General features: G+C 41.9%; 1 protein-coding gene across 4 annotated transcripts in view; it reads right to left on the bottom strand.

The window, feature by feature from the left end:
• The window catches only part of STARD9 (StAR related lipid transfer domain containing 9), a 113,693-nt gene extending 91,115 nt beyond the window's left edge, over positions 1–22,578 (bottom strand). For 2 of the 4 annotated variants that reach the window (XM_082239026.1, XM_082239028.1), the window contains exons 1-3: positions 22,131–22,578; positions 16,322–16,391; positions 9,323–9,439 (exon numbers count right to left, since the gene is read on the bottom strand). In XM_082239026.1, the coding sequence (XP_082095152.1) occupies positions 9,323–9,439; positions 16,322–16,391; positions 22,131–22,177 (234 nt within the window). In that variant the 5' untranslated portion in view covers positions 22,178–22,578. The remainder of the gene's footprint in view (positions 1–9,322; positions 9,440–16,321; positions 16,392–22,130) is intronic. The other 2 variants (XM_082239025.1, XM_082239027.1) reach the window with 1 other exon arrangement.
• Between the last annotated feature and the right edge of the window lie 276 nt (positions 22,579–22,854).

The raw sequence follows: 22,854 nt of genomic DNA, 5'->3' as shown, positions 1-22,854 counted from the left end.
TCAACATGGATGGTAAATTCACAGCCAGAAGAACTGTACATTATAAAAGGGCTATAAGGTCACAAGTGGTTTCTTTTCACATTCTGTGCTGGTAAGAACCAACCACTAAGTTTTAGTTTTCTATTATCATGAAACAAAAGGAGGTTATTTTAAAAACACAACCTTGGTTCTCAGCCTTCAGAATAAGCTGTTAGCCACCATGTATCAATCTCTGGAAAGCTCGCTAAAGACAAATATTCCCTGTTCCTCCTTTCTAAGACCTTGAAAGGGTTTTCCAGTTTGTAGGGCATTTCAGTACAGTACCTAGTAGGGATCTAACTGTATTATCTGATGCTCAAAGACATTAGATCAGCTAAAAGATGTGGAAATAGCACTTGGAAAGCACTTCTATCATCACTTCAGATGAGAAACAAGAAAGAGTGCCTATACCAGGCATAGGCAAACTTGGCCCTCCAGATGTTTTGGGACTACAATTCCCATCATCCCTGACCACTGGTCCTGTTAGCTAGGGATGATGGGAGTTGTAGTCCCAAAAACATCTGAAGGGCTGAGTTTGCCTATGCCTGGCCTATACTGAGTTCTTGCAGCCCAACAGAACAGAAAGGGGGTTTTGGGAAACCCATTCCTACATTCTCTTACCTAAAAAATGGGAAGATGGAATTCTAGCAAGAAATACACTGTCAAATGTATGCATTGGATTATAACCATTGGTGGTTTTGCCTTCCACTTCTTGCGGAAGCTATGGCAGATAATTTCCCTGCTTCTCCCTTCTGCTCTAAATACCACATCTCATACTGTTCCAGAGAGGCTCTCTAAACTCCCAAGAGCAGCTATTTTGGAAGCACAGGAGCTGCAATTCCCGCCTTCCACATGCAGAAGAGTTCTCTGTTGGTTCAAACCACCCCTGGACACAATCCATTGGTCCTGCATACTCTTTAGTCAAATAAATGAATCCCCCATATTTTCTCAGGTATTTTATATCTCACAATACTAGTGCATAGTCTATCAGATAAGCATTAAAAAATGTCTGATATATACTTTGCGGATGTCTTCCTAGTTGTATTCCTAATTCCTTCAAATAATTGATACATTTTCTTAGTTCAGCTGTTCACTGTATACATTGCATGCAAGTGGTATTTGGTCAGATTAAAAGACACAAATAACCAATTTATAAGAGATAGAGAAACCTACTACAATTGTAGTAGGTTTTAATTGTCCTATTACAGCCAAGATTAAAACTAATGCCCAGGTGGCATTATAAGGGCTCTCTCAGCCATTACGTGGGGTGCAATAGCATCCATTTGGTGTGAGGTTTCATCCAAAATCAGTGCCAGTGGAGGCAGCACTTTTCCTCCAGCGGCACATGTGGCAGGGTGTGTGGTGCAATGGTGGCAGAGCGGGTGGTGCAAGAGGCGGTAGTAAGTATGGTGGCGCTGGTGGTGGTAGGAGTGGCAGCAGGGCAGGGTGGCATGTCCTGTTTTACCTCAAGGGGGGAAGGTGGGATGTTGCACCCCAGGGCCACTATACACCTCTAACTGCTATTTAAAAACTACTGCTATTCCTTTTCCTCCTTCCATTTCCAAACTAGAACAGCCACCAAGAACTACAGTGGTACCTCAGGTTAAGTACTTAATTCGTTGCAGAGGTCCGTACTTAACCTGAAACTGTTCTTAACCTGAAGCACCACTTTAGCTAATGGGGCCTGCTGCTGCTGCCGCGCCGCTGGAGCACGATTTCTGTTCTCACCCTGAAGCAAAGTTCTTAACCTGAAGCACTATTTCTGGGTTAGAGGAGCCTGTAACCTGAAGCGTATGTAACCTGAAGCGTATGTAACCCGAGGTACCACTGTACAGTGCAATTATGTAAGTTGGCATGGATGCTCAACAGCGGGCCACGTGCCATACTCTTCAATAGATGGTATAGGTGTGTCCTTGTTCTCCTTTCTTTCCAAAATAAAATGTAACGGAACTAATTTTTTAATGTGAGCACTGATTCCACTAATTCCTTTCCTGTTAGAGATACAGATAAAAATATTTAAAGCTTCAGTTTATTTAAGTCTTTAAGACCAACCTATGTACTTCATAAGAAACTGAAAATATTGTTAAGTTTAGCTGCAACAGTGGCACATTCACTTCCCATGACCATCAAGATCTCAATACTTGGCAAAAGCAGCTTTTGATACCAGCTTTCCTGTGGGATTGCAAATACTTTTTAAACTTTTATTTTCACAGTCCCCCCTCCCTCTCCTATGACATTCAATTGTAGCGAACTATTCATACAAAGTTATTATTCCATCTACTGTAATCAGGGAATAAATGTATGCAAATTATACCCAGTAGGATGTGAAACAATGCGCACATTGTACTATGCAAAGCTAAGTGCAGACAGAGCCTGTGAGTCTACAGGCAGAAATGCCAAGGCTATGAAAACGGGAAATACATGAGAATCTGGGTTGCCGAGTATCTAAAATGAATGCTGTTTAGTGACTCCAGAAGGACCATTTCAAGTAACTGTTTCAAAACAACTGATGGCACCTAATTAAATCTAAAATCATAACAAAAAAAATTAGAATCTAAACTCGCTTGGGGGGGGGGAACTCAATTCTTTTTCAACATTTCAAATCTTAAAAGAAATCACTGCATATCTACAAGGTAAACTGAAGAATTGTGTGACAGACGTATCATATGTTCTATCATATTGTTCTTATGTGATTTTTCTTTACCTGAAATATTAAGTAAACAACAGTAATTGAGCGAATGAGAATTCATGTACAATGCACAATTCTTACAAAATAGAAATATACTGGCTAGGAGCCAATGGGGAAACTATGAAAAATCGTTACTGCTTCACTCTGCCTAATGGTATGGTCAGCCTTGGTTTTTGGTTATTGGAAGAGACCACAAGGGCCATCAAGTCCAACCCCCTGCCAAGCAGGAAACCCCCCCGAGTCCAACCCCCTGCCAAGCAGGAAATTACTTTAAGCACACACCATAAAAGTGTTGACCAGCAGAAAATCCATGCTGCTCTGAGGGTAGTCAGCTGGCTGCTACTTAGGAAATAACTTTAAGTTAATCAATTAGCTTTTTAGTAAATAAAAACTGAGTGGCATCAAAAGGCAATCACAAAAGCATTACTTTCAAGGATGAGATGACATCATAGTAAGCAGCATACATACAACTCAGGAACATACTTAGAAAACATTTCCTAAATGTTACCACTGAAAGGAGCAGCTGCAAGGAAAATGTATTTAAAGCTCTGTTTGGACTCAGCCAGGGAAATGTGTGACGGTATTAATGTTTATTCTTATTTTGATGGCTTTTGGAGGTACAACCGGAAGACCAGGAGACTTTTCTTCCTGCAGCTGGAGAGAGGATGGAGAGGGCTAATACTATTTCTCACTCAAAAATGTCTGTACATGTTAATTTTTTATTGCGATCCTGTCTGAGCTTGTTCATCGCTGCTTGGTACCAGCTTGATATATAGGACATATGGGGGGAAATCACCTGCTGCTCTTTTTTAAAACTACAATTCTATTGCCAGCATGTATAGCTCAGTTGTTTAGAGCATGGTGCTGATAATGACAAGGTTGCAGGTTTGATCCCCAAATGGGACAACTGCATATTCCTTCCAACTCTACAATTAGGGTTGCCATATGTCCAGAATTTCCTAGAATATCCGGAATACTGCAGCCGCAAGCTAAATTCCCATGTTGACAGTGTTGTTTTTGCCAATTTCCCTTAGAAATAGCTCAAAAATGTCCAATTTCTTTGCAATTTCTATTTCTAGCTTTCTATTACGTATTCTGTGTAGGCCTATGAACGTCTAATTCAAATGATTCCAATGTGTAATATATTAGTAGAGTTGTGATTCTCAAGAAAAGTAGGGCTTATTTTCAAACATATGGAATTATCAGGAATCTCAGTTTGTAGGCTAGGGCTAGGGAGGTGATATTATTATAATTATACCACATTCCTAAATGTGTCTAATCAGAAAGAAGTCCTATTAATTTGAAGTGTCATCAGTGGTGAGAAAGCATCATACGTCCGTCCATTTCTCCTGCAACTATAGCCACTGCCGATCTGAATAAACGTTTGCTTTCCTCTGAATTAACATCTACTTAGTCACTAGGAGACAGGGGTGTCAACTTGAATAAAATATTGTAGGGGCCCAGGTAGGCTCCACCCCACATAATCAGTCACATGACACAATGGACACACACTATTTAAATGGGAATGCCCATCAACGTTGGGCCCCCCCGGGCCCCTCAAACATTTTATTGGGGGGGCCGAAGCCCCCATGGCCCCTGGGAGTTGATTCCTATGCTAGGAGATGCATTAAAACTTTTCAAAGAGGCACTGGGGACAATGAGAAGGCCCTTCCCCAAAGTCATTAGTTTTATTACAGGGCACTGTGGGTTAAACCACAGAGCCTAGGACTTGCTGATCAGAAGGTCGGCGGTTCAAATCCCCGCGACGGGGTGAACACCCATTGCTCAGTCCCTGCTCCTGCCAACCTAGCAGTTCAAAAGCACGTCAAAGCGCAAGTAGATAAATAGGTACCGCTCTGGCAGGAAGGTAAACGGCATTTCCGTGCGCTGCTCTAGTTTCGCCAGAAGCAGCTTAGTCATGCTGGCCACATGACCTGGAAGCTGTACGCCGGCTCCCTCGGCCAATGAAACGAGATGAGTGCCGCAACCCCAGAGTCGGTCAGGACTGGACCTAATGATCAGGGGTCCCTTTACCTTTACCTTACAGATTATGCTGGTGAAGGAGTTTGAAATGGCTGTGCGATAGGCTATAACCATAGGAAGACATCCAAGTCTACAATATGGCAGTATGGGGAGTCAGATGGAAAGAAGCTGGATTATGCTGTCCGGGAGAGTTGTAGTAACATTTTAAGTGGGGAAAGTGTAGTGTGAAAATGATTTTGGCAGTTCACCATGCATGCCTTCTGGTTGGCCACTGTGAGAACAAGATGGTGGGATAGATGGGCCATTGGCTTGATCTAGCAGGCTTTTTTTATGATGGTATAGAAAGTACTAACACATACTAAGAATCATAGCGCTAACCTGAGGGGTGAGCCCTCTGCCTACTCTTTAAGACAACAGATGTATAGAACATGCCAACACACCACATACTTTAGGAGCTGGAAGAATATCTGTGTGCAGCAGCTGTCGTTCCATTATTCAAGATAAGTACAGATGCATCCAACAGCCTTTCCAGTTGTTACAAATTTCACTGTCCATTTATATATAATTTCCCCCCAAACACTACTCACAACTGTTGAAGGTCTTAAGGGACTGTATGATGGTTGAAAATGAAACCAGTGCTTTTTACTTTTAAACCATAACCATTTATTATTACTTATACAAATTGTAAGGGTAAACAGTGGCTGACCACAGAGAAGCTCAATTTAACTTATTTCAACAAATCAGAAACCCAAGAGGCCAATCTATTGGTTTGGCTGGTGAGGTCTTAGGTTATTATGAAATGGAAAAAGGAAAGAAATAATTTTCTAGCGACTATATCCATTTACCTGGAAATATATTCCATTTCACTTAATTGGACTTGCAACAATTTGATCAAGAGTACTTGCTTTCATGAAGCACTAACAGCACTATTTAACACTATGCATTTCTACCTAGAAGTAAGCTCTATTGGATCTTATTCTCAGGTAAGAATGCATTGGACTGCAGACTAAAGCAGACAAATACTATACATACTATTAATACCACCCTACCTCTGGATTTCCACTGCTTGATCCAAAGTCTCCTCTGTCCTCTCTACAACCCCCTATCAGCATTAAACTTCTATATTTACATTCTGTTTGAGGTTTCATTCTCAATGGCCCCTACTTTCCTTAACTTTGCCTTCCCCTATGCTACTACCACTTTAAAGCTATTATTCTCGCAGGTTCCTGTTTCTGAACACACTGTCTTCTATCAATTACCTCTTCTTTGGACTTTTTCTGGGTTGTCTTCTTAATTGGTTTCCCAGCTTTCAAGCTCCCAACTTGACCACAGTGATGAACCTCTTCCTGCCTCTAAGACCCGTGTAAGATTTTACATGTCTTAACTGACATTTTAGTCTGTTATGGAGGCTGTACTCTTTGCCAAGGGACACGGGTGGCGCTGTGGTCTAAACCACTGAGCCTCTTGGGCTTGCCAATCAGAAGGTCGGCGGTTTGAATCCCCGCAATGGGGTGCGCTCCCGTTGCTCTGTCCCAGCTCCTGCCAACCTAGCAGTTTGAAAGCACTCCAGTGCAAGTAGATAAATAGGTACCACTGTGGCGGGAAGGTAAATGGCGTTTCCATGTGGTCTGGTTTCAGTCACGGTGTTCTGTTGCGCCAGAGGTGGTTTAGTCATGCTGGCCACATGACGCAGAAAGCTGTCTGTGGACAAACCACTGGCTCCCTCAGCCTGAAAGCGACCCCATAGTTGCCTTTGACTGGACTTAACCTTCCAGGGGTCCTTTATCTTCACCTTTTTACTCTTTGTCAATATTCTAGCTATTGACTCATTCACAACAAAATTAATTACTAAGGAAGACTCTCAAACAAGTCAGTGGCAGCAGCAACTAGCTTTAACTTATTTTTCAAAAATTACTTAACGACAAAGTGTTATCAAAATGAATATGCCAGTAATGTTGTTTGTGGATCTCAGCCCCCATAGAGAGACAATTCTATATTATTTTATTCTAATAACTCCTGTTTGCAATGTATACCAAGATAATATTAAAAAGTAAAATGGAATTTGAGGGTTTTTTTTTGTTTCTCACTGTATATCTTTTCTTAACATAGGACTAATTCAATATGCTCACTGATTCCAACTTAGGAATTCTGGAGAGGGAATAAAACAGGCTAAAGCCAAAAAAGTGACCTTATTCGTGTAAAATCCAAACCATTCCAATGCCTATTGAATGCAGCAGCTGTGTCGCTGGCAGAAGAAATGTAACATAACTAAAACATTCATGGAGAAGATTTCCCTCCCCCTCATGCAGATCCAATTTTTGCACAAAAAACCCTTTTCTTATATCATGCTCTTTTCATTTCTCTCTCTCTCTCTCTCAAGATTGGGAAAACAATAACAGTTGACTGCTCAGCACTTTGCAAGTATTTCATGAGAAAAATGCCAGTTTATACCCACATACATGGCATATATCACTTCCTAATCAATGTATTTTAAAGCTAATTATTAAGTTGTTTTTACAATGAAAAACTCCAGTCTTTCAATTATGGATACAGTTTCTGCCAAAGCCTCTAAGCCAAATGCAACTTGAATTTCACAACTGCTATCTGGAAAAGGAAAAAAACCCAACTCGATCCTTTTAATCATATCTAGTAAAAATAATCATTTTCTTCTATCATAATTATTTCATTGTATCTGTTAACCAATTAATATGTGGTCCTTCCTTTAAAGATGTGTTTACCATTTTAATATTCTCCCTTGTTTTTCTCTTTTAAATTTCCCATTCTTTATTCAGCTAAGTCTCAAAATATACACATTTTATTAAAATGTATTTTTAAGAGCAAAAACTCTTTAACTGCAAGCACTCTTTCATCAATGTTTATAAAATCCCTGTCTTTAAATCTCATGTGCATTGACTCACTATATGCCTGGCTTCAACAGTATCCACTTCTGTCCCTAGGGAGCAAAAAATTCTAACAAAACCTCGTAATGGAAAACAATATGATCTGTTAAACAGATGGCTTGGTGTAGGGGTGTTGCCTACCATACAGTTGTACAGGAACAAAGATAAGATTTATTATTCTATTTGGAAATTCACATCATCAACTATCAAACACTTAACCATTTTTCTTAATGCTTAATTAATGAATTTCCATTAAGTTGTTCAGCACACATAATATTGTCCCTACCAGTCCTCCAGCCCAGAATTCCAGGCTTTGGCATACAGTATGCAAACTACAGGCAGATAATCAACATGATACAGTATACAATAAAATTATATTGTTGGTATTAGAGCAGGGGTCAGCAAACCTTTTCAACAGGGAACCAGTCCACTGTCCCTCAGACCTTGTGGGGGGCCGGACTATATTTTGAAAAAGAAAATGAACAAATTCCTATGCCCCACAAATAACCCAGAGATGCATTTTAAATAAAAGCACACATTCTACTCATGCAAGAACACCAGGCAGGCCCCACAAATAATCCCGAGATGCATTTTAAATAAAAGGACACATTCTACTCATGTAAAAACACACTGATTCCCAGACTGTTCATGGGCTGGATTTAGAGGGCGATTGGGCTGGATCCGCCCCCCGGGCCTTACTTTGCCTACCCCTGTATTACAGCATCCACAATCTACGTAGGAATAAATAATGCAAGAATGCAAATGAAATTGACATCAGCTAAGCCGCATTGTAACTCATGGTTACTCATTGCTCTGGCAAGGGAATGAAGCAATAATAATGAGGAAAATAATTATTTGAATTTATGGAAGTGATAATTCAAGAGCAGTTTTCACTGCAACACTCCTTGCAATGGCTGGCTTTTGTTAAATGTATTTTACATGTTGAACATGTGCAGTCCAAAGTGACCACCAATAGAACTTACTCCCAGGCACCTGACCAATGATTGATCAGAGATGTGAACCCAGTTCATCCTACCCAAATTCCAACATATTGACCACTACGTGACCCGGTGCCACTATTCTGTGACAGCTGGCAGATCCTAAATACAGAACAAGAATGCTGATAGATCAGACCAAAGGCCTATCCAAGTCCAGTCCAACTTTCTGAAAGTTTGGGTCAATGTTAAGAACATCTGGAGTGGGTTGTAAGGGGCGTTATTGGTCTGACGCAGTACAACAGTTCACACACACCTAAGGCCAATGGATTAAAAAGGTAAAGGTACCCCTGCCCGTACGGGCCAGTCGTGTCCGACTCTAGGGTTGTGAGTCCATCTCACTTAAGAGGCCGGGAGACACTTCCGGGTCACGTGGCCAGCGTGATGAAGCTGCTCTGGCGAGCCAGCACCAGCGCAGCACATGGAAACGCTGTTTACCTTCCGGCTATAAAGCGGTACCTATTTATCTACTTGCACTTTAGGGGTGCTTTCGAACTGCTAGGTGGGCAGGAGCTGGGACCGAAAGATGGGAGCTCACCCCACCGCGGGGATTCGAACCACTGACCATGCAATCGGCAAGCCCTAGGCGCTGAGGTTTTACCCACAGTGCCACCCGTGTCCCTAAGGCCAATGGATTAGAAACTGCTAATTTCAATGTGTTACTGATTTTATAAAGAAACCAGTTTCATTTTATAGATTTCCAAGAAAGAAGAAAAAAGTACCACTTATTTCCTTACCACTTCCTGAGATGCATATGTGGGATCCTCAGGGTCAACTGACCAATAGCAGTAATCAAAGCCAAATGCCACAACTTTCTCCCTTGTGTCCCAAACACCCTCATATCTGCTGTCCACCTGAGTTGAAAGAAAATAGAAGAAAGCAGCATGCATTTAGTTCTATTTACAAGATTTATTCTAAACCACTTCTGGTGTTTACACAGTACATTTCTTTCAGTTAAAAGTATTTAGAGTCAAACACAGTCTGCACATTCCTCTTCCTAGTTTTACATTTCAAATAAAGATAATAAATACCACTTAAACAAGGGTGTCCAGAAATTCTGCAATGGAAATGGTGGTGGTGGTGGTGGTGGTGGTGATGATCTCAAACTCTTTTTCTCAGATACCCAAAGTATATATTATTATGCATACTGGTAAAATGGCACCATTAGATAAGGAGTGGTCCATACAAGCATTTTCACTGCTTGATTACTGTTTAATCAGGTGGCAAAATACAGGTGTGAATGAGCCATCACAAACATAACTTGTATTTCACTTCAAATAATCAGAACACAAAGAAATCACTTCATACTTTCTGCTGCAAATCATCCAGCCTTTATGAACTGATCCTCGTTTGTGCACTTTATGACTTTTGTTTTTGATAACAAAAACCTGAGAAGAAGTCCAGAATTCATGAGGTAATACTGGGAGAAAAGAATTGAGGGATCTGTTAGTACCACCAACTCTGGTTACTCAAATCTCTTGATAAAATGCCTGAAGCAGAAACTTCTAGTGTCTGTCTGTTGGGGGATCTGCCCAACAGACACAAGTGATAATCCTTTCTTTAAACAAAAACACTTAACCATAAGAACCAGAGGATGCAGCAAAACTGAAGAATGCCATATTACTTTATCTAAAGTATTGCACATGTTTGCTTTAACATATTTTTTCCATCACCAATTTGATTCACACATAATTTCTGGAGACTTTTTTTACCTGCAAGAGTGATCTACCAATATGACCAGCAAAATTAAAGAAAATTAAAAAATATTGTATCCTAAATGTTGCAGAAGATGCCACAGCTGACTTGATTCGCATTCACACAGGTGAAATGGTAAGCTGGTTTGTATGCATGAAGTGCTAGAGCTAGGATCCAATGGCGTATATGCACCACAAGCTCACCAGACTGGGGAACAGTACACCAATAGGCTTTTCAAGTGTTTTCTCTGAGACTATCATACCATACTTCTCCAATAGTTGTGGAAGCAGATGCTAAGAACTACAAGCTTCATCTCACTATATACAACTCACATAAGACTTACTGTGAGCAAAGGACATTGGCCACAATCTGTGAATTGGCCACATACTTGACATGCCAGCTGTTTGTAATATTATTTCTTCTTTTTCACATTAAAAAAAAGTATGTTTCTTATGCTTTTACTGCTGAACTAATGGCAGCCACAAAAAGGGAGAGAGGTGAAAATACACAAGCTATTGTTTTGACTTCTGGTGTGGCTACTCTATTACTAATCTGCCTGCACCAGGAAAGCAGGCAGGGCATGTTGCCAAGCAAATATATTTTTACTTTGTGCTCATCAAAAGAGGAAAGCACTGAGTCACCCAGAGGAGAAATAGCAGTACTCTAATGGCAGTAAAAACAAACAGCAATTCAACATTTTACAATGATTTCCAAATTTTATTTTATTTTGTAAATAAGTTTTATTTGTTAAAAAAAATAATCTATGCAGTATGACAAATCACCACTTGCAGTATCTTAGAAAGAAAGTAAAAGCACTATTTAAAGAGCTGGTTTTGAAAAATACACCCAAATCAATCAGATAATGCTTTGACACCTAGCAAAATTAACTGTGAAGCGACTGGCATTAATTAAAACCCAAGGCTAACCAGAGGTAATAGATACTTGAGGCTCCATTAGTGTCCCAAAGCAGATCAGCTGCTTAGAACAAAGCCTTCTCCATCTATTTAGATTGCCCTTTCAAAATAACTTTGATAATTTAAAACTAGCATATCTCAATGCTATCTATAAAATGTTTAATTTTATGCTGTGATGCCACTAATGATCCTTTCAAAACTCTTAGGGGATACATTCTGTCTTTCAGATACAGGTGCTCCTTAGCTTCCAGTAATACAAGGATATGACACTATTATACTTTGCTAATGAAAAAATGTACAAAGACAACCTGAAGCACCAGCAACACAAATTCTACAGGATGTCCTCTCCTCGAAGTCCCTAAAATATCAGAAGCATGCTCCATAGTAAATCAGAATAGGGCTTTTGGTGTGGTTGCTCTTGTTTTGCAGAACAGCATCCTAGTTGACATTTGGAGGCATTTTTGTTTCAACAAGCTTTTTTCAGGTGTAGGGATTAAAAAAAACGAGGTCTCTGCCTTGGGTGTCTAACTGTATTGTTTTAAACCCTGTTTCTGATTTTTTTTAAATTACGTGATTGCAAGTCACCTTGAGATGTGTGAAAACTAATAAATAAATTAATAAAATTAAATAAGATTTTTTCCCCCATGTTATTTTCACTATTGTTTGCATTTCCTCTAATATACATGATGACAATAATGTTGTGGCTTGAGGGCTACACTGTAATTTGCACTTGTCTGAAATTTTGCTGCATTTTGGCTGGCATACAGTTTCAGGAAATGGAAATGGTTACCAAATCAAATTTCTCCCCCATCTGTTATGATTCTGTGATCCTTTAAGAGAGTGTTATCTGTGTGAAAATAAAACTAACCTATAAAGAATCTATTTGCCACGCCAACTAACTTGAACTTATGTTTGCTTTGCCTACTGGTACACTATAAACTGGTCTTTTCAACAATTGTATCAAAAGGATTACCTTTAATAATGAAGCTTGTATTGCACAATCATTCAGAGGCATGCCTCATTTAGCTCACCATGTTCTACAATGGCTATTATGTTTGACTGAGAGCTCTTGACTTGCTACAAAAATAAAATGAACACACACACACACACCGCCAGGCAGTTACTGATCATTCTGTAATACTAAGAAGAAAATAGAAAGCAAATTATTTTGCTGGTCAACTCTCCTGAAATACCAAAAACATTATTAATTAAACTTATTAATCACTTTTCTAAGCAAAAAGTAACTCAGAGTGACTTGCAACAATAAATTACACATGCATTACAACGTAAACAGATTATTATTTATTACAAATTCTGCTGATTCCTAATTAGATTAATTCATTGAAGCTAAGGCTTTGCATACTTGTTGGTGTGGAACAAATGAGTCAGAGTAGCCTAATGCATATGCCCTACAAAACTTTCCCAGCTGTATCTGGTTGGCCTCTGTGGAAGACCAGGTGATGAACTGAGGGCTGGGCCACCCATGAGGCAGACTGAGGCAGATGCCTTAGGTAATAATAATAATAATAATAATAATAATAATAATAATAATAATATCTTTATTGTCATTGCCCCCTTCGGGGACAACGAAATTACTTGACTGCTCCATAAAAACACTAATTAAACAATACAGTATAATACAGCAAGGGAGATTAGATGACTTTCAAAGTCTGGGCTTCCCATTCAGGGCCGGGATCGCTCTGGAGAAGAAGCTGTTCTTAAGACGGCTCGTTCTTGTCTTCATCGTCCTGTATCTCCGTCCCGACGGCAAGAGCTTGAAGAGACAGTGACCAGGATGCGATGGATCTTTTACTATGTCCAGTGCCTTCCTATGGCACCTTGTGGCATAAATCTGCTCTAAGGTGGAGAGTGGGCAGCCAACAATGCTCTCTGCTGCCTTAACAACACTGCACAACCCCATCCTGTCCTGAGTAGTACAGCTTCCGTACCACACACATAAGCCATAAGTAAGCACGCTCTCAATGGCACAGTGATAGAAGGCAAGCAGCAGTTTCTGTGGAAGATGGTTTTTCCTTAGTATTCTCAAAAAGTACAGTCTCTGCTGCGCCTTCTTCACAAGCCCCCTTGTGTTGACACTCCAGGACAGATCCTCTTGTAATTCAATGCCCAAAAATCTGAACGTAGTTACCCTCTCCACACAGACCCCATCAATCAAAAGTGGCTGGACGTTGCTCTTCTGTCTCCTGAAGTCCACCACTTCAGGAGTGGAATTCCATGGTGCAGTGCCTCTGTGGGTGCCCCAGTCACCCCTGCCACTGCTGCAGAAGCGAGAAGTGGTGGCTACCAGAGAAATCTCGCTAGAGTTCTTTGAGATCTCACCGGAAGCCACCATGTGACCCCAGTAATTGAGTTTGAAGGAAGGGCTACAGCGGGGGTGGGTGGGTGGACTTCCCATTTTGCCATGATACCACCACTGGCTGGACTTGATAGGCCTTTGGGGGGATTCCATTAAAACAGTTCTTATATTTAGAAGGTAATTGCTACAAAGCTTTCCTTTCCTAATCAAAGAAACCACACTTCAATCCCAATATTTCTGAATGTATGCATTTCTCATATTTGCCTATGGAAAAAGAAAATTCCACATATGCATCCAATGAAAGTTAGAGTTCTTTCCTCGGGTATCCATAAGAAATAGAAGAAATATATGATTCCAAATTACTTCAGCATGCGAGCTGGCATAAAATGGTTATCTCCCTTAACTCTCAAATTTGCCTGTGATGAGAGGAAGCAGAAATTGCGACAGTGTTTAAAACTGTAATTGTGTTCATCTATTTTAATTATATATTTGAAAACACTAAGTGGTATCATAATAAGCTTCAGTTCTCCTTTAGTTCTGTTAGATGTAAGCATTTCACATAGCTGCTCCATGTCTGCATGCTTGCCACCAGCAGAGTATGTAGACATATATTTTGGTCAACACCTTGCAGTGCCTTACAAATGACAATAAAAATTATACATTACTCATGCCCTCCATATCCCAACCACAATAAAGAACCAGCCAACTGATCTCATGAATGTCCTAAAAGACACTGAACACCATCTATCTACTGGCACCCTCCTAGAACAGGTCCAAGAATTATCCCAGCTCCGGAAAGAATATAAAAGAAGGAGGAAAACACTCATCTAGTTATTTGATTTCTGCCAACAGCCTCTTAAGGCATTTAAAATACTAATTATCTTAAGCAAGTCACCTAAAATAATCAGGCGGACATGCATATACAAATAAAGACTAAGCAAGAAATAGAAAGCATCTCTCCTGCAGAATTCCCACAGTAATCATGGTTACTCTATAATTCACTTATCTGCCTTTATTCCGAGAAGTAAGATACATTGCCAACAGAAACTGATTTTGGCCCCATCTTACTATTCGACTAAAAGAGTACAGTAGCATTCAGGAGTCCCAATGTCTGGAAAAAAACAGTTCTGTTTCCCATGCCCTATAAAAGAAGCCTCCAAGAATCTCAAAACGGAAAGGATGTACAGTCCAACTAAGTCAATTCTAAACGTAGCCAGTCACCCATCAGGATGTTAACTGTAGCTCAGTACACAGTTCTGCTACGTTTCCCAGAGATTAGTTGCTATCCTATTAGACTGCAATTAAAAGAGAGGGCAAGGGAGAGAGAAATAAGGAAGAAAGTTATCCAGATGTTTGGAATTTTGTGCTTATCTTACTGTTACTAATAATTTACTGACAGCCTTGACAAAATAAAGGCATTCAGCTGAAATGCAGGGCGCTGCAGCAACAGAAGCATGACTAGAAGAAGGCTATGTTATCATCTGTTTTAAAGATCAACAGATGTTTACTTCAATTCCATAAGGAACTCAGAAGCTGTGCCAGAAGCTGTGCATTTCCTTCCCTGTTTATTTTTAAATTTGCTTTTGGGATACGAAAGAATGATTTTCAGCAGATTTTTCTAAAGGACTGGCAACTGCTTAAAAAAACAACAACGTAGCAAAACAGTAGATTTACTGTTTTCCAGACATAGAACGAAAGTCCTCTTAATACATAACATAATAACATAGTAAGAGCCTGCTGGATCAGGATAGTACCCTATCTAGCCTGGCATCCTGTTCTCACAGTGGCCAACCAGATGGCTGTGGGAAACCTGCAAGCAGGGCTTAAGCACAACATCATTCTCCCCTCCTGTGGCTTCCAGCAACTGATAAAACTCTGCATTGAACTCAAGACTCACACTTATACCTCTGTATAATTGTGGCTACTCTTGTGCCAAAATCAAGAGGGCCACATTTGTATGAGGATTTTTCCCCCCTTGAAAGGTACCACAGGTATCTCAAAATGATGTTTAGACACATATGCTTTCAGAAAGCAGTATGAGAATTTGATGCAAGAATCCATCCACCCAGGGAAAACAAAATGCAAAAACGTAAGAAATGGTAGAGAAGTCACCGCAAGTTGAAGCTAGGATTCAACCTGCACAAATGTAAGCTAGACATGCAGACCAAAGGAGAGTGCCCCCACAAAACATATACAGTGGTATCTCGGGTTAAGAACTTTATTTGTTCTGGAGGTCTGTTCTTAACCTGTAACTGTTCTTAACCTGAAGCACCACTTTAGCTAATGGGGCCTCCTGCTGCTGCCACACCGCCGAAGCACGATTTCTGTTCTCATCCTGAAGCAAAGTTCTTAACCCGAGGTACTATTTCTGGGTTAGCGGAGTCTGTAACCTGAGGTGCCACTGTACAGGAATGGGAGGCAAAGTACTGATCTATACAATGTCTCTGCATGTTCTGATTGATGAGATACAGACCAGCCTTGGATTGTCAACTCAAGCTCCTCTTGCAATGGTTCTGTTTGTTTATTTATTACATTCCTATTCCACCTGTTCCCCAATAAACTCAAAGGGCAGCATATATAGGGTGACCCCGTTTTCTCCTTCACAACAACCCTGTGATGCAGCTTTGATGAAGAAATTGGCCGAAGCTCACCCAGTGAACTTCATGGCTGAATAGTAATAAATCCTTGCCTCTTCTGTTCCAAGTCTAATGCTATATCTATTACACCACACTGTCTCTACTCTACAGGCAACAAGAATTGCACTAGAGGTGTCAGGCTTTTCAGATGCCAAAATAAAAATTAAAGCATACCTTTAGGTTTCTGACTTTTGCCACTCTATCTTCAACTTCTACAATTATACTTCTTCCTTCTGCGAGCTCTCTGAAAATCAGATGAAAACAAATTATATAACTATGAAGATACAAAGCTTTTCTGTATTAAAAAACAATAATGATATGTATTAAAACATTATGGGCATGTTTCAGAACTTTCAGGTCGCACTGGTTTAAACAGGAGTGAGTTAAGTGTATTTATCATTCTCCCAATAAGTGTACCTGATAATGTTTAACTTCAATGGGCCCAGTCCCCTTATTTCTTCATTCTGCTATGTAATAACTTGCTTATAGTCCTAATTTTGCAATGGTCAAAATTGTTTATAGATGCATTCACAAACGACTCTGAAGCAAACAATACAATCAGGAGAATTAAGTTAATGGAAAACCATTAGTTCAGACACATACACCAACAAATATTCTATACATTTAGAACTTTAAAGGTAGAAAAAGTAAGAGAACAATAATAACCTCAAACAGAAGAATACTTTTCATGAAGAGAGATAAATGTCTTAAATTCAAATGAATTATTTTATTTTGACTTTTGAGAGATTTTCTCAAAGTACTTAGATATGCTTTAATAGTCAGATGATGACAGAAGCAGATGATGTAAACTAACTACCCAAAGCTTGACACTATTTAGTTTCCACAAATTGAAGGAAGTTGTCTAGCCCATTTTTAAAGGCAAGTTAACACAGATTGCCTTTTGAAGGTAAATGCTGGGAGCTTAAATCTCTTCAAGAGTACTGGTCAAGGCAGGAAAAAATAATGCTGCTATGAGACTTCTCCATTAAAGAAAACTGCAGAAGTACCACAAGACCTGCTCAGAAACAGAGAGTGACTTAAGGATGGGTAGGCAAACAAAGGCCCGGGGGGGCCAGATCCAGCCCAATCGCCTTCTAAATCTGGCCTGCAGATGGTCTGGGAATCAGGGTGTTTTTACATGAGTAGAATGTGTGGACTGGCCCCCTGTTGAAAAAAGTTTGTTGACCCCTGGACTTAAGAATTTACTCTGTGCAGAAACCTCAGAGCTATTCCCTTGTTTCATTTGCATTAATTTATTTTGGTTTTCTCCTGATTAATGGCAGAGAGTGCAAGCCAGCTAAAACATACTCAGAGTAAGCCCAGTGAAATAAATAGACAAGCAAATTGTTTTGAATGGGTCTACTCATAGTATGATTTAGATGGATATCATACAGAGGCACTACAATTCCACTGTTACTTGATTCCTGGAAGCCGGTTATGGAAGCTGCATTACTTAGTTCCTGCATAAAAAATGCAGGATTTAACGTTAAGATTTGCTTCTAACTTTCTGGATTGAGACATGGTTGCCCAAGTCATATGATTCAGCAAAGGAAACACAGCCCAGAATAACTAAGGAGATAGTACAAGAATACTTGGCTAGTTTAGATGTATTCAAGTCTCCAGGGCCAGATGAACTGCATCCAAGAGTATTAAAAGAACTGGCAGATGTGATCTCAGAACCACTGGCAGTCATCTTTGAGAATTCCTGGAGAACAGGCGAAGTCCCGGCAGACTGGAGGAGGGCAAATGTTGTCCCTATTTTCAAAAAGGGGGAAAGAGAGGACCCAAATAATTACCGCCCAGTCAGTCTGACATCAATACCAGGGAAGATTCTGGAGCAGATCATTAAGCAAACAGTCTGTGAGCACCTAGAAAGGAATGCTGTGATCACCAATAGTCAGCATGGATTTCTGAAAAATAAGTCATGTCAGACTAACCTGATCTCATTTTTTGACAGAATTACAAGCCTGGTAGATGAAGGGAACGCAGTGCATATAGCCTACCTTGATTTCAGCAAGGCATTTGACAAGGTGCCCCATGATATTCTTGTAAAGAAGCTGGTAAAATGCGGTCTTGACTATGCTACCACTCAGTGGATTTGTAACTGGCTGACTGACCGAACCCAAAGGGTGCTCATCAATGGTTCCTCTTCATCCTGGAGAAGAGTGACTAGTGGGGTGCCATAGGGTTCTGTCTTGGGCACCGGTCTTATTCAACATCTTTATCAACGACTTGGATGATGGACTCAAGGGCATCCTGATCAAATTTGCAGATGACACCAAACTGGGAGGGGTGGCTAACACCCCAGAGGACAGGATCACACTTCAAAACGACCTTGACGGATTAGAGAACTGGGCCAAAACAAACATGATGAATTTTAACAGGGAGAAATGTAAAGTATTGCACTTGGGCAAAAAAAATGAGAGGCACAAATACAAGATGGGGGACACCTGGCTTGAGAGCAGTACATGTGAAAAGGATCTAGGAGTCTTGGTTGACCACAAACTTGACATGAGCCAACAGTGTGACGCGGCAGCTAAAAAAGCCAATGCAATTCTGGGCTGCATCAATAGGAGTATAGCATCTAGATCAAGGGAAGTAATAGTGCCACTGTATTCTGCTCTGGTCAGACCTCACCTGGAGTACTGTGTCCAGTTCTGGGCACCACAGTTCAAGAAGGACACTGACAATCTGGAACGTGTCCAGAGGAGGGCAACCAAAATGGTCAAAGGCCTGGAAACGATGCCTTATGAGGAACGGCTAAGGGAGCTGGGCATGTTTCGCCTGGAGAAGAGGAGGTTAAGGGGTGATATGATAGCCATGTTCAAATATATAAAAGGATGTCATATAGAGGAGGGAGAAAGGTTGTTTTCTGCTGCTCCAGAGAAGTGGACACGGAGCAATGGATCCAAACTACAAGAAAGAAGATTCCACCTAAACATTAGGAAGAACTTCCTGACAGTAAGAGCTGTTCGACAGTGGAATTTGCTGCCAAGGAGTGTGGTGGAGTCTCCTTCTTTGGAGGTCTTTAAGCAGAGGCTTGACAACCATATGTCAGGAGTGCTCTGAAGGTGTTTCCTGGTTGGCAGGGGGTTGGACTCGATGGCCCTTGTGGTCTATTCCAACTCTATGATTCTATGATTCTATGAAAACGCTGCTTAATTCAAGTATACTTGAATTTGTTTAAAGGCTGAGAAACTATACCACTTAAGACATAAATGGTTATTTATTATAAGGGTCAGTGGTCCAAAAACATGACCCAAGTTAATAAATAAAAAAAGAAAGTAGTAAAACAAGCAAGCAGCATATTGAAATATTCAATCTGTTTCTTTGTTGCTGTTCTCTCTTCTCTCCAGAGGAGGAGTTACGTTACTAGTCATACAAAGTTTTGCAACCACTCCAAAGTTTTCTCTCTCCCACCCTCCCCAAATTTCCACAGTACACATGGTTTTAATCATCCCATTAGACACAGGCACTCACTCACACAATGGTCTTTCCAGCACGTATGAGAACTGAATTTGCAATCTTGTACATCAGCTTTTAGGATGTGTGGAACTGCTAAATGCATAAACTCAGCCTGCAAAGCAGGGAGAATGAAGAGGATTGGTTAGTGGCATTGCTTGAGCCCATAGCACCCCTGGTGGGTGGACACAAGCGCAGGGAGCAGGGTGCACTGGGAGCAGGGGTGGAGGGAGAAGAAGCCCACTGCAGAACCCCAGCAGCCCCCCACACCCGGCACGCCTTGGCCACAGCCCCTCGCGGGGTCAGGGCTGATGGAGCCTGCTCCTCTGCGCTCCGGGTGCAGAGCAACACGTGGGGACATGGCCAATGGAGCTTGTTCGTCTCTCTGCGTGCCAGGTGCACGGAGGGAGAAAGGAGGTCCATTTGGGCCCACAAGGCAAAGTGGCCAATGAAGGTCGTCCTTCCCTTGGCTGCAGTGGCGCCACTGATGGGCAACTGCAGGGGATCACAGCATTGGAGAGGGGCAGTGCTACCACCTATTAAACACTTCTGCCCCTGGGTCAGGCCTGACCTGGGAGTGAAGCGGCTCCTGCTGCCGCCCACACCCCAGCCCCAAAGACCAGCCCAGGCGTAGCTTCCCTTGTTGTGCCCCCTCAAAAATGTGCCCAGGGCAACAGCCCCCCATGCTATGCCACTGGTGCAGGTAGAAATATTACAGAAGTTTAGAAATGACCTAGTTCCATCTATGGTAACATCAGCATTTCTGTATTTAAAATGGAAAACCTCCCATTACTGGATAGTAGAAACAGAGACCCCAAAATTTTATCCTTAGCACTTTAGCCACTGTCCATTGGCAGTAGTGCAATATTTTCTCCTCATATAATAGATGGGGAGCATGACCAGCATATGCCTATTTGGGTGCTTCAGGAAAAGATGATGCCCTCACCAATTCATGGATGGAGGTTGACTTGACTAGCAATGAAATGTCCTTCACTGCACCTGAGAAAAGCTAGTTTTGAGGGTGCAGAACAGGCCACGTGAAGTCAAGCAGCTCTGTTCTGCAACAGAATGGTACAGACAGGGGGCACCATCACTGTCCCCCAAGAACTGTGCCTAAGGTGGTCATATCACTCAGCCAGGATATGCATTTCACACAGCCAGAGTGTGCCCTCATCAAGAAATTAAGTAACAACTTAAGGTTTTCAGAACTGGCAAGGCAGTAGCTTGCCTTTCAAGTTTTTTGGTAATTATAAAGTAATGTTAGATGAGCACTCCATCACTGAAATAGCAAACTCCTACGAGGGCATAGAAACCAAGGACATCAAGTGATTAAAAATAACAAGTTTCTAAAACAGCATGGGGAAGTTTAGTTTTGCTCGTCTTTAGGCACCGCAGGTACAGTTTCTACGATTGTCTATTATACTTTGTGTTCCATGAAGCAATCACAAAAGCAGTGAACATGGCAACTGGAAAAAAACCAATCACATTCTCAGAGTCCTAAGTGTGCAGTTTGTGTGGAAAATGCAATATTTTAGCAACAAAAGTGGAGTCTTGGGAGAATACAACTGGACCCCATAGCAATTGCACATTTAATACACTAGTATAAACTCATTGCCTGGAAAGGCCTTTAAATAATTCAACTGTAGCCAAGTTGTTATGAACTCAAAACACGTTTTTAATAATGCAGAGCATTCCTATAACAAATATATCATGTAGACAAAGCATAGCGTACTCAGCATGCTTGCTTCATGGGAACAAACAAGTCTCGCTGAATGGAGTTCTGAGTACTATATACCTAAACAGAGACTGCCCAGAAATGTGCCACACTTCATATAGCCCCCTTTAACACAACCCGTCTCCATTTCAGGGGTGCCAACTTGAATAAAATACGGGGGGGCAGGTCAGTCCCACCCCACATAATCTATCACAAGACACGGTGTGCACACACCATTTCAATGGTGATGCCCATCAACTTTTGGGGGGATGCAGTGCACCCTCAAATATTTTACTGGGGGGCTGAGGGAACCTCCGCCCCTAGGAGTTGGCTCCTATGCTCCATTTGCACCTTTTGCACTGATGCCCAGCCCTCCCTTCTCTCTGGCCACGCATTCCTATCACCCCTCCAGTTACTGGACAATATACTTTATAGTCCCACAACATCAGGCTGAGCGAGGCGATACCACGACCTTTCTTGCCCCATTACGTCGCAGCACCAGCTTCCCGCCCCCCTCAGCCGAGCCCAGCGCTTCAGTTCCTGGGCTGCCCAGGTTTTCTGCAAGCGACGCAACCATTGCAACCAGCACATGTTAACACCTGGCAGCTCCTCCACTCCACATAGGAGACGCGAGCGCCGCACATAACGGTCCCACACGCGCACAAGCCGCGCTACGGTGCAAAGAAGCTGGCGGCGCGTGCGTGCGTGCAAAAAGCGTCCTCTCCCACCCTTTGTGCACATAGACGTGTGTCTGCGTCTTCGAGGTCGACTCCCTCTCTTGCCGCCCCAGCGCCACCCCCGGCCCACCTTTTGCTGAGAGGCCGGACCCGCACCGCCACTTTGACATTCGCCATGTCCCGTCTTGAATCGCAGCAAAAGGCGCCCCCTCCTCCCCTCCGCCGCGGCCGCCGAAGCCACGACTTCGCATCACATCCCCGCCGTCCTCCTCCGAGCGCCTCGGCTCTCCGCAGAGCCCTGGGCAGGGGAAACGCGGCGGCCCGACCCCGCCCAGCACAGCGCAGCTGCTCTTGAGGGAAGGGCCTGGACGCCTGGGGAGAGGAGAGGAAATGGGGAGGGAGGGGCTGCTGCTGCTGCTGGTGGTGGGCCGGTCTGAGGGAAGCGGGTGTCTCCAATTTCCCTCCGTTTTCCGTGAGGCGCTGGGTCTGCAGCTAAGTGGCCGGCTGCTCCAACTTCTGGGCGGGTGGGGAATACTCCAAGTCAGGGTGAAACTTGAGAGAAGTTCATGGAGTATGGAAAGACGCTTAACTCGACAACTTTCCACTCTTGGCCTAAAGAGGGCGCTGGGTAACGCCATAATAATAATAAAAATAATAAATAATAATAATAATAAATAATAATAGAAAGTCCAGCAATATCTCACCCCAATGCGGGTGAGACATGTGCATCAAAAAAAGAAAATAAACCACATCTGGCTTCTCAAGAACAGCACCTGTGGTGAGGTGGGTTCTGGCTCGCTTAATAACACGTAGAACAAGGATGGCGTGCTTCCTTGAAGAACAAAAACAGGAAT

Source organism: Podarcis vaucheri, assembly GCF_965113315.1.
Source record: "Podarcis vaucheri genome assembly, chromosome: 1".
NCBI classification, from domain to species: domain Eukaryota; kingdom Metazoa; phylum Chordata; class Lepidosauria; order Squamata; family Lacertidae; genus Podarcis; species Podarcis vaucheri.
This window is presented reverse-complemented; position numbering and strand designations above follow the sequence as displayed.